Raw genomic sequence first — 12,683 nt, 5'->3', positions numbered from 1 at the left:
AAACACAAGAGAAGACTGCTTAATAAACAAATATTTTACACAAGTTGTTCCAACACTGTAAACCAGGGGTATCCAAACTTTTTTCAAAGAGGACCAGATTTGATGAAGTGAACATGCGTAAGGGCCGACCATTTTGCCTGACATTCTTTGAACCATTAAAATTCAGTCTAAGTGTGTTCGTTCGAGCACTAATACACAGCCCAACAAGAATTCTCTTGCCTTTGTCGTGCTTGTTCCCGACACACAGACGAATGCTCTGCTCTTTAGGGGTACCGTTAATTCTTAATGGTACCCCACACATTGGAAAACGTGGGGTACTTTTGGTGCAGTGCAATTTAAAAAAAAGAAAAGGTCAGGGACTTCTTTCCCTGCATTTTTGCTGGTAGGGAAGCCCGTTGAAATGAATGGGCTGCCCTACACGCAGCACGCAGCCACACAGATGTGAACCAAGGGCTTGTTCACATGTCAGGCTGGAGGGGCAGTAAAACCACATGGTTAAGCTGGTTTTACCACCCCCAACTTCTCCCCCTTTAGCTGCAGAGGGAGCAGCTGGGGGTGTACACATGCTATGGCTGCAGCTGGAGGTATACCCAGGCTGAATGGGGCTGCACTGCAACTATCTCGCAACTGTGTGCATTGCACGGTTGCGGTATAGTGATGCTGCATTTACGGGCTTAAAACCTGAGCCTCTTTACCACCTGTCAAATGCCTCTGAAAAGCGATCTGTGCATGGATTGCTTTTCAGAGGAGCAGCAGTCCTGGCTGCTATCACAAACAAGCCCTACAAAAGCAGTTCTGATGGTACAGGAATTGGGGGGGGGGGGGGGGGGGGGCGGCAGATTAAAAGTAACATACACGCATATTTACACACAGACACATGCACACACATGCAGACACACATACAGACTAATGCACACACATATATACATACAGACACATGCACACACACACACACACACACACATACATACATACATACAGACACATGCACACACATACATACATACAGACACATGCACTCACACACACATACATACAGACACATGCGCACACACACACATACATACATACAGACACATGCACACACATACATACATACAGACACATGCACACACATACAGACACATGCACACCCACACGTGCACAGACACATGAATAAAGCCCTAAAACGAATCTAGCTTCAATCACAGTACTGTACCCTTCTAGCTTCCTCATTCAGCCGGGTACTGCACTGTAGGGGGAAGCAGAGAGCACAGCACACTCCCCTGCACTTTACTTTCACTTTTGAGGCTGACGGAGCTTCTCACAGTGCCGATGTACAGTTCGGCAGGGGATCGGGCTCATCTGACAGCCCTGATCCCACAGCACACTGGCTGAGAAAGGCTGGTTTAGATAACCAGGCGGGCCGTTCAAAACCGGACCGCGGGCCGGACTTTGGACATGCCTGCTGTAAACCATTTGAAGGTCCCTTCCGCACGGGGAGGCTCCAATGGAGACCGTCTGCCGAGCTGGGAATCTGTCCGCTAAGCTGGCAGAGCGGACACAGACACAGCCTGTTCTCCTCTATGGGTGGTTGGATGTAAATAGACAGCCACTGTTGGCCCCTTTCACATGGTTCTGTCAATTTTTTTTAGACTAACTCGATCGGACCCTCCAGTCTCCTCTATGGAGCAGTGAGTGTCAACAGACATGTGTCCATTGATGCTTGCCGACATCCGATCCTACCTGCTAAAAACTGATCACATTGGAAGGCAGTCGGGTGTAAACGGACAGGCGGTCCCATGTGGTAAGGGCCTTACTGACTTGCCAAAAACATCCCCAAGCATTACAGAGTTCTCAGTACATTAACATACAGTGCTCTGTTTGGTAAAAGAAAGTTTACTTTTTCAGCTGCTCATTTTATTGCTCTCTCGCCACCCTGCAGATGAAAAAGACATATCATGTGTTGGATGCATGGTGCTAAAAACTCACGAACAGGCACTTGGCTTCATTCTCTATCCATGTATGTGTAGTCTGCTCTGTCTTGTGGCTTAGTGTTCTTTGGTGAACGAGCAAACTGCGCATGCGTGGGTAGTGAACAAAGCTAAGTGCTGCAATGACTCTTCTGAGAATGCTGTTAATCTTTAGGATGTTTTTGGCAAAAGTCAGTAAAAGGTGAACAAACCCTTTAAACCTGACAACAGCCAGGATTATAGAACACACAATGCCAGGTTGAGGAGGGTTTTAGAATAGCTTTTGTGATCTGCATTATTTGAGTGGTTCGTGAAGTAGAAGGTTTGCGGAGGAAGAACTAAAACACTGATGTAGATGCTAAAAAAATAAAATAAATAGGATTTTTTCGTCATACTTATCTGTAAAATCCTTTTCTTTGAGTACATCATGGGATACAAAGTCAGGCTAATATTAATTACCTGCTGGGTTATACTTAATCTCCAGGTGAATGGACACTGGTAGACCAAAGGTCTTTAGACAGGAAGTGATCCCCTATATAACCCCTCCCATACAGGAAGCACTACAGTTTAGTAGCAAGCACTGAATCCTCAAAAAAGAGGGGAGGGATCTCTTTGTCCCATGATGTACTCAAAAAAAGGATTTTACAGGTAAGTACAACGAAAAAATCCTATTTTCTTTTTCATACATCATGGGACACAGAGTCAGGCTAATATTCATTACCTGCTGGGATGTCCCAGAACAATAGCCTTGAGGGGAGGGAGACACCCTGCCAAACAACAGCCATCAGAACTTATACGGCAGTCCGCACTACGCTGCGGCTGAAAGCTGAATCCTCCGCTGCTCAAACATCAACTTGATAAAATTTTGTGAACATTTGCACTAAAGACCAGGTGGCAGCCTTACAAATCTGAGCCACATATACCTGATGGCGTAAAGTAGAGCTGCACAATTCTGGCCAAAATAAGAATAACGATTTTTTTGCTTAGAATAAAAAGATCACGATTCTCGCAACGTAAAATCTTTCACATTGTACAAAAAAAATTGGGCTAATTTTACTAGTTAGTTTTTTGTTTTTTTTTAATTCATTAAAGTAATAATTAATTCACTTACACAAGAAGTCTATTCCACTGACAAATTGTTACAATGTTTAGACTTAGTTCAACTGATCTAGGCCCCTTTCAGATGAACGGACTGTTCAGGTCCGCCTGCCAGTTTTGTCGGTGGACCTGAACGGGCGCTCCATGTAAGTCTATGGAGCGACGGATATCAGTGGTGACATGTCCGCTGACATCCGACCCGGTCCGATCCGCCAAAATCAGACGGATGGCCTTACCTTCACATCCGTCCCTGGCGGATCGGATCGGGTGAGATCTGAAGAAAACGGACATACTGTCCATTTTCGTCCTATCTCTCCATAGCGACCAGTGGCGCTCGACAAGCCCCTCCCCGCTCAGTGAGCAGAGAGGGACCTGTCATCCGCCGGCTCAGCGGAGATCAACGGAGAGATCTCCCGCTAAGTCGGCGGACAGAGGTGGACTCCGTGGCAGCGGATCCGCCTCGTGGGAATGAGGGCAAAGAATGTTTTGATTCTTGGCAGACTGCCCAGTTTGTTTCTTACTTTCTTTTGAAGGATGTGGCTTCAGAAGAGCAGAGAGAATTCTTTGCATAGCAAGAATGTGAAACATTTATCAAGATCGTAACTGGAAAAAAAATTGCGATAACGATTCTTGACGATTAATCGTGCAGCTCTAGCGTAAAGCCCAGAAGGTTCCCCCACCCCTGGTAGAATGAGCTCTCACCCTAAAGGGAGGAGCTTTACGTTTCAGACCGTAGGCCTGAATGACCAATTGACGGACCCAATTGGCAATGGAAGCTTGGAAGCTGCCTGCTCTTTCTAGGGTCCTTTTGTCAAAACAAAAATCGAGTCTGATCCTCGGATCTCCGCAGATCTAGACAAATAAACCTTGGCTGCCAGACAACGTCCAAGGAGTGCAGTCATCTCTATTCCGCCGAACAAGGCTGAATGAAAAAAGAAGGCAAAACAATGTCCTGATTTAAATGAAAGGCCGACACCACTTTTGGCAAAAAGGATGGAAAAGGTCGTAACACGACCTTGTCGTGGTGAAGGATCAAGTACGGTTCCCTGCCTGAAAAGGCTGCCAACTGCGACACCCTTCTAGCCGAGGTGATAGCCATCAGGAAGGCTAGCTTGCGTGACAGCAAGTCTAATGGAGTTTCCTTGATAGGTTCAAATGGTTCAAAGACACATAGGTGACCCAATTGGGGGAAGCAAGCGAGTTGCCTCCTGCATAAAGGTTCGGACCAGTGAATGGGAGGCTAAAAGGCCTTTGGAAGAATACTGATAGGGCCAAAACTTGACCTCTGATTGTACTCAATGCCAATTTGATTTTCCCAGCTGACTGTAGAAAATAGAGAATTCTCCTAATCACGTATTTCCGAGGATGCCATTTTTTGGCTTCACACCAAGCAATATAAGTGTTCCAGACCTTATGATAGATCTTCCTAATGACAGCTTTTCTAGCATTCACTAGGGTAGATACCACTGGTCCCGAGATGCCACGGTCCTTTAACACCCTGGCTTCAATAGCCATGCCATCAAATTTAGACTGTAAATTGGGGTGGAATATAGGACCTTGAGACAGTAGATCGGGGCGCCGTGGAAGCGTCCATGCCCTGTCTATTGTCAGTCTCACAATCTCCAGGAAACAGGGCCTTCTGGGCAAGGCTGGTGCCACCAGAATGACTGGAACTCCCTCTCTCTGAATCCAGAGCAACAAATGTGGAAGGAGAGGGATCAGAAGGAAAGCATAAACCAGGGAGTACTGGCTCCATGGAACTGCTCCGATTGCCAGAGGATCTCTTGTTCAGGACACAAACTGCTGTAGCTTGTTGTTGAACCTGGATGCCAGTAGGTCGACCTCTGACCACCCCCAACGTTGTCAAATTTCCTAGAACACCCCTGGGTGTAGGGACCATTCCCCCGGGCATATCTGCTGGCAGCTGAGATAATCTGCCTTTCAGTTCTCTACTCCCGGGATATGGACTGCCGATAGAATCGGCACATGTCCCTCTGCCCAGGCTAGTATGTGGTTCACCTCCTTCAGAGCTGATCGACTCCTGGTACCGCCTTGGTGGTTTATATAGGCCACTGCAGTGGCATTGTCGGACTGAACTCTGATAGGGCAGTCCTGAAGCTCCACCGTCCATGACTGTAGGGCCAGTCATACTGCCTGTAATTCCAGGACGTTGATGGGCAGGATCTGTTCTGTCATTGATCATTTCCCTTGAGCTGTGAGCCCCTCTAGGGTTACTTCCCAGCCTGAGAGACTGGCATCTGTAGTCAGTACTCTCCAGTCCAGTTACCAGGAGGAAGGATCTTCTCTTTCGCAGGTTTTGATCCTGGAACCACCAGTTTAGGCTTAAGCGTGCCCGAGGAGATAAGAACATTGGATAATCCAGGGCTTGTCCTCTCCTGTTCCAAGCCAACGAGATGTCTTGTTGTAGAGGCCTGTAATGGAACTGAGCATAGGGCACCGCCTCGAAGGAGGATACAATCCTTCCTAGAAGACTCATACAGAGTCAAATGAAGGGTTGTCTGGTGCCCCTTATCTGACGCACCTGATTCTTCAGGGCACAGATCCTTGCAGGTGGCAAGAATACTCTTGCTTGGACCGTATCTAGGCTCAAACCTAAATACTTTAGACCTTGAGCTGGTTTCAAGGCTGACTTTTTGGTATTTCTGATCCAGCCTAAGCTTTTCAAATACCGCACTGTGCATGTTATGCTCTGTTCTAGAGCCTATAATATGATCTCTGAGCAGGAGGTCATCCAGATACCCAAGCACCAGGATCCCTTGGGCCCCTAAAAGACCCAGTACTGGTGCTAAGACCTTTGTGAACATCCGGGGAGCTGTAGCAAGTCCGAATTGTAGAGCCACATCAGAAAATGACGTTCCTCTACTGCAAATCGCAGGAACCTCTAATGATGCTGTAAGATAGGTACGTGTAAATATGCGTCCTTTATATCGATGGAGGCTAAAAAGTCTTCCATCTGGAGCGAGGTTACAACTAAGCAGACAGACTCCATTCGAAAGGACTGGATTAGTAAATACTGGTTCAGCGATCTTGACCCAGTTTGGTTTTTAACTACTTCAATACAGGGCACTTATACCCCCTTCCTGCCCAAGCCAATTTTCAGCTTTCAGCGCTGTCGCTGTTTAAATGACAATTGTGCGGTCATGCTACGCTGTACCCAAACAGAATATTTATCATTTTGTACCCACAAATAGAGCTTTCTTTTGGTGGTATTTGATCACCTCTGCATTTTTTATTTTTTGCTAAACAAATAAAAAAAGACCTAAAATTTTGAAAAAAAAAAGTTTTTCTTTTGTTTCTGTTATAAAATTTTGTAAATAAGTAAGTTTTCTCCTTCACTGATGGGCACTGATAAGGCAGCACTGACGGGCACTGATAAGGGGGCACCAATGAGGTGGCACTGACATGCAGCACTAATGGGCATTGACAGGCGGCACTGATGGGCACTCATGGGTGGCACTGGTAGATTATATTATTTATTACAGGTACTTACGTAGCGCCATCAATTTACACAGGGCTTTACATATACATATTGTACATTTACAGTCTCTGCGCTCAAGGAGATTACGATCCAAGGTCCCTAACTAACATTTATACATACACATACTAGGGACAATTTAGACAGGAGCCAATTTACCCACCAGCATGTCTTTGGAGTGTGGGAGGAAACCAGAGTACCCGGAGGAAACCCACGCAGGTACAGAGAGAACTTGCAAACTCCAGACAGGTAGTGCCCTGGTTGAGATTCCAACCGACGACGCTATTGCTGCTAGGCAGAAGTGCTAACCACTTAGCCACAGTGCTAGCCATTATCCAAATGATGTGTGATTCGATCAAAGTGGTAAACAATCCAATAGGCATAACTTTCCTTCCAATCAATTTAAAACACAATTTAGATTCAATTTGATCAAAGTGAGTTAATCAGCCAAGCACAGAGATACTTTGTTCATAAATGCAATCATATTGTCCAATTATCAATCGAAATCTACTTCCCTGTTTGTGTCTTATTCAATAACAATATCATAAGTTGTTGACTATAGATCGGTTATACCTATTGGGGGATATAGTTTGGAAAATAAATCGATAATTTATCAAAGCGCGCACGACCATCATTACACAACACAAGGATTAAAGTTCAATGTCAGGCAGATAAACACAACACACAGATTTTGTTAAGTTTTCTATTGATTTGGAGGGGGAAAAAAACACATTAAATAGACCCAGTTATCACCTTTTACTCTGATAAATAAACACAGGCAATCTGCATTATGTGAAAATCTGCTTGCTGCAGAAATTTCACACTCCTTACGAAAGACAGCAGAGAGTTACAATTCCCATAAAAGGCTCCACACCTTCAGGATTGCCAGATTGTAAAACTTCCAGGCCAGCCCACAGTGCCCAAAATCAATACATGCTTGCATAAACAGTGAACATTCAGAAGAATAAACACTAGGCACCTTGTGTGTGAAGGGAGAAAGTGCTGAGAACATATTTAAAAGTTAAAGTGGTTGTTAACCTAGTACAGTGATGGTGAACCTTGGCACCCCAGATGTTTTGGAACAACATTTCCCATGATGCTCAACTACACTGCAGAGTACTGGAGCATCATGGGAAATGTAGTTCCAAAACATCTGAGGTGCCAAGGTTCGCCAGCACTGACCTAGTAGAATAAAAAAAAAATCCCATCCCATCTGTAACATAACGTTATGTGTCCCTGTGCCTGTGCTATATAAAAAAGCTGTTGATCTCTACCTATATCAGAGCATCTCCCGGTTCTCTTCCCTGCTGGCCGAGGAAGAGGGGAGGAGAGAAGGGAGAGAGTCGAGGAGTCACGTGAGCGCCGGGAGACGCTCTGCCATAGGTACAGATCGGCAGCTTTTCTATATAACACAGGCACAGGGACACATAAAGTTATGTTACAGAGGGGATGGGAAGATTTTTTTGTAGTTATAATAGCAGCAAGAGGGGAGGGGACGGGCACTAACACAGAACAGACAGGCAGAGAAGGGAGTGGAAGAGAGGAGGACAGAGCAAGAGCAAGGCTGCGGCTGACGGAGGCACGTAAACTGACCACCGTGTCAGGGCTCAGGAGCTATGATATACCATGGTCAGTTTACAGGGGGAGGGTATAGCCAGGCAGGATCAGCCAGGTTTTTTAGGTGGTAGAAGGGACAAAATTACACAGCACAAGCACTGTGCTGTTATTCATAGGAACAGGATCTGTGTGTTTTTTTTTTAGGGCAACAAACACTTTAAGTTAGCCTTTGGGGGGAAAAAATAAAATAAAATGCATATATTTTTGAAGAAAAAAAATGTGCATTTATTATTTTTTCCCAAGGAGCCTGCAATCAGTGGATCGCATGGTGCAATGTCAGGCTCCTCCAGACAAGTCCTACAGCTTTCTGCCTGTACCTCCATACGGGCTGTTAGTTTGAAAGCTGCAGGGCTTGTGAATGAAAAATGAGGGCGCTCATCAGCTACCGCGTAGTCCATTGAGAACTACAAGCTGTCTGGCGTGGTGGCAGATGGAACTTCTAGTTCATTCATTCATTTACAATCGCATCGAACTTGAAATTTGACAAAGGGTGCAGGAAGAGGAACCCACGCCCTGCCTTCCCCAGGGGGGTGGGCATCATTCCGATGATGCAGTTGTTCCCCACCACCTCTAAGCCCAAGAACTAGGCGATCATGTGACCGCTGGTCGCCCAGTTCTTCGGTCCCCTCTGAACAGAGAGTGGCGACTGTCTCTCTGCCCTGCCCCTCCAGCGCACACTGGAGCATCAAGTAGGAGCAGCATGCCAAGAGGCTGACAAACTGGCGCTCAGGAATCTGGGTGGGTCCCAACATACATATTATATATACATACATATACATATATACACAGTTGTGCTCATGAGTTTACATACGCTGGCAGAATTTATTATTTCTTGCCCATTTTTCAGAGAATATGAAAATAACACAAAAACATTTCTTTCACTCCTGGTTAGTGTTTGGCTGAAGCCATTTATCATCAATCAACTGTGTTTACTATTTTTAAATCATAATGACAACAGAAACTACCCAAATGACCCCAATCAAAAGTTTACATACCCTGGTGATTTTGGCCTGATAACATGCACACAACTTGACACAAAGGGGTTTGAATGGCTATTAAAGGTAACCATCCTCACCTGTGATCTGTTTGCTTGTAATTAGTGTGTGTGTATAAAAGGTTAATGAGTTCCTGAACTCCTGACAGACCCTTGCATCTTTCATCCAGTGCTGCACTGACATTTCTGGATTCGGAGTCATGGGGAAAGCAAAAGAATTGTCAAAGGATCTGCGGGAAAAGGTAGTTGAACTGTATAAAACAGGAAAGGGCTATAAAAAGATATCCAAGGAATTGAGAATGTCAATCAGCAGTGTTAAAACTCTAATCAAGAAGTGGAAAATGGTCAGGTAGACCAACTAAAATTTCAGCCACAACTGCCAGGAAAATAGTTTGGGATGCAAAGAAAAACCCACAAATAACTTCAGGTGAAATACAGGACTCTGAAAACATGTGGTGTGGCTGTTACAAGATGCACAATAAGGAGGCACTTGAAGAAAGATGGGCTGCATGGTCGAGTTGCCAGAAGAAAGCCATTACTACGCAAATGCCACAAAGTTTCCCGCTTACAATGTGCCAAACAGCACAGAGACAAGCCTTAAACCTTCTGGCACAAAGTCATTTGGAGTGAAGAGACCAAAATTGAGCTTTTTGGCCACAACCATAAACGCTACATTTGGAGTGTAGTCAACAAGGCCTATGATAAAAGGTACACCATTCCTACTGTGAAACACGGAGGTGGATCGCTGATGTTTTGGGGATGTGTGAGCTACAAAAGGCACAGGAAATTTGGTAAAAATTGATGGCAAGATGAATGCAGTATGTTCTGCATTCATCTTGCAGTGGTTCTAAAGCCTAAATGTTTTACCTTAATGCGTAGAAAAAAACCACCTGTGTCACAGAATTCCCCCCTCACCCCCCTTATACTTACCTGAGCCAGATTTTGATCGAGCACTTATGCAGCAGTAGCTCTCTCTGCTTCTCCCTCCTGACTGGGAAGATGGATAGAAAGAGGAGCCATTGGCTCTGAGACAAGAAATTATGGGAAGTCTCCCTAATGGGGGACACAGAAACAAACAAAAAAAAAAGTCCCCCACGAGGATTTTAACCATTCCCTACTCTATCCAGAACTAAATACAACAATGTTTTAGCTGGAAGTACACTTAAAGCTGCAGGATGGCCCGGTGCCCTACTGAGCAGTACCTGAGTTAAAAACAAAACAAAAAAACAAAACTAAAAAAGGACCCTCGGGGGCAATTTACACAAAGGAGTCGTATGAAGATGAAATGCACACAGCAAACACGGTCCAAGTCTTAATATTACATTTAGTAGTGTACCTTTTACACCAACTCAAAATGCTTACCAATGAAATAGTCCACTCTGTGGCCCATCATGTTGGTTGATTTTGCAGGGCAGTTGAAGCGCAAGTACTTTGCAATGGCCTTTTCATCTTTGGTTGGCTCACCGACTTCCTGACGTAAAACACACAAAATGAAATCTGTTAAAAAAGTTGTACATTTCAAACTCAAATCTCAGTTTACCACATCACATCATCTCTCTCTTACTGGAACTGGTAGATTAACCGAAATTAGTTTTAGGCTGGGTTCACACTGGTGCGAAACGACAGCCGTCCTACTTTGGATCCGAATTTGCCCTGCGACATGAAGCCGGCATGCGTCCGACTTTCAATGAACGGGGATCCGACTTGGATCCCCGCCAATGCCCGGCTCTGTGTTTGGTATGAATCTTGAGGGGGAACTACGCGTCAAATTTTAAATAAAAAAACGGCATGGGTTCCCCCTCCAAGAGCATACCAGGCCCTTGGGTCTGGTATGGACCTTAAGGGGAACCCCCTACGCTAAAAAAAACGGCATGGGGGTCCCCCCCAAATCCATACCAGACCCTTATCCGAGCACACAGCCTGGCCGGTCAGGAATAGGGGTGGGGATGAGCGAGCGCCCCCCCCTCTTGAACCATACCAGGCTGCATGCCCTCAACATGGGGGGGGGTGAGTGCTTTGGGGCTCCAAAGTGCCTTGTCCCCATGTTGATGAGGACAAGGGCCTCTTCCTGACAACCCTGGCTGTTGTTGTTGGGGTCTGCGGGCGGGGGGCTTATCGGAATCCGGGAGCCCCCTTTAATAAGGGGGCCCCCAGATCCCGGGCCCCACCTTTTGTGAATGAGTATGGGGTACCTCGTACCCCTACCCATTCACCTAGGGAAAAAAGCGTTAGTGAAAAAACACAGTACACAGGTTTTTAAAGTAATTTATTAGGCAGCTCCGGGGTCTTCTTCCGACTCCGGGGGTCTCTCCTGCGTCTCCTCCCGGTGTCCTGATCTTCTGCCGGCTCCTCCGCTATCTTCTGCAGCTCTTTTGCTAGCGGTGGCCTGGACTTCTGCCTTCTGGTCTTCTTCCCTCTTCTCTTCTTCCGATGTTGACACAACGCTCTCTCCAGCTGGAATGCTCTGAGCGCTCCGCAATGAACTTATATAGGCAGTGACCCCGCCCCCTTATGAGGTCACAGTCCCGGGGCATGCTGGGACTGTGCTGTCATAAGGAGGCGTGGTCAACATCACCCGATGACCACGCCCCATATGACAGCACAGTCCCAGCATGCCCCGGGACTGTGACCTCATAAGGGGGCGAGGTCACCGCCTATATAAGTCCATTGTGGAGCGCTCAGAGAGCATTCCAGCTGGAGAGAGCGTCCTATCAACATCGGAAGAAGAGAAGAGGGAAGAAGACAAGAAGGCAGAAGGCAGAAGTCCGGGCCACTGCTAGCAAAAGAGCTGCAGAAGATAGCGGAGGAGCCGGTAGAAGATCAGGACACCGGGAGGAGACGCCGGAGAGACCCCCGAAGTCGGAAGAAGACCCGGAGCTGCCTAATAAATGACTTTAAAAACCTGTGTACTGTGTTTTTCATTGACACTTTTTTCCCTAGGTGAATGGGTAGGGGTACGATTTACCCCATACTCATTCACAAAGGGTGGGGGGGTCAGGATCTGGGGGCCCCCTTATTAAAGGGGGCTCCCAGATTCCGATAAGCCCCCTGCCCGCAGACCCGGACAACCAATGGTTAGGGTTGTCGGGAAGAGGCCCTTGTCCTCATCAACATGGGGACAAGGTGCTTTGGGGTGGCCTCAAAGCACCCCCCCATGTTGAGGGCATGCGGCCTGGTACAGTTCAGGAGGGGGGGGCGCTCGCTCGTCCCCACCCCCATTCCTGACCGGCCTGGCTGCATGCTCGGATAAGGGTCTGGTATGGATTTGGGGGGAACCCCCACGCCATTTTTCGGCGTAGGGGGTTCCCCTTAAGATCCATACCAGACCCAAGGGCCTGGTATGCTCTTGGAGGGGAAACCCATGCCGTTTTTTATTTAAAATTTGGAGCTGAGTTCCCCCTCAAGATCATCTGAGCACAAGTGGCATGCCGAAGTCGGATCATGCGAGACGGCGATCCGACTTTGATCCGACTTCAATGATAGTCAATGGGCTGAAGTAGGATCAAAGTCGGACCAAAGTAGTACA

General features: G+C 46.6%; 1 protein-coding gene across 1 annotated transcript in view; it reads right to left on the bottom strand.

The window, feature by feature from the left end:
- The window catches only part of SEC62 (SEC62 homolog, preprotein translocation factor), an 88,325-nt gene that overhangs the window by 36,339 nt on the left and 39,303 nt on the right, over window positions 1–12,683 (bottom strand). Inside the window, exon 2 of the mRNA XM_073626172.1 lies at window positions 10,520–10,628. Coding sequence (XP_073482273.1) covers window positions 10,520–10,628 — 109 coding nt within the window. The remainder of the gene's footprint in view (window positions 1–10,519; window positions 10,629–12,683) is intronic.

This window comes from Aquarana catesbeiana, linkage group LG04 (genome assembly GCF_042186555.1).
Source record: "Aquarana catesbeiana isolate 2022-GZ linkage group LG04, ASM4218655v1, whole genome shotgun sequence".
In the NCBI taxonomy this organism is placed as follows: Eukaryota; Metazoa; Chordata; class Amphibia; order Anura; family Ranidae; genus Aquarana; species Aquarana catesbeiana.
Note: the sequence above shows the minus strand (reverse complement) of the source record. Positions and strands in the feature narration are given on the sequence as shown.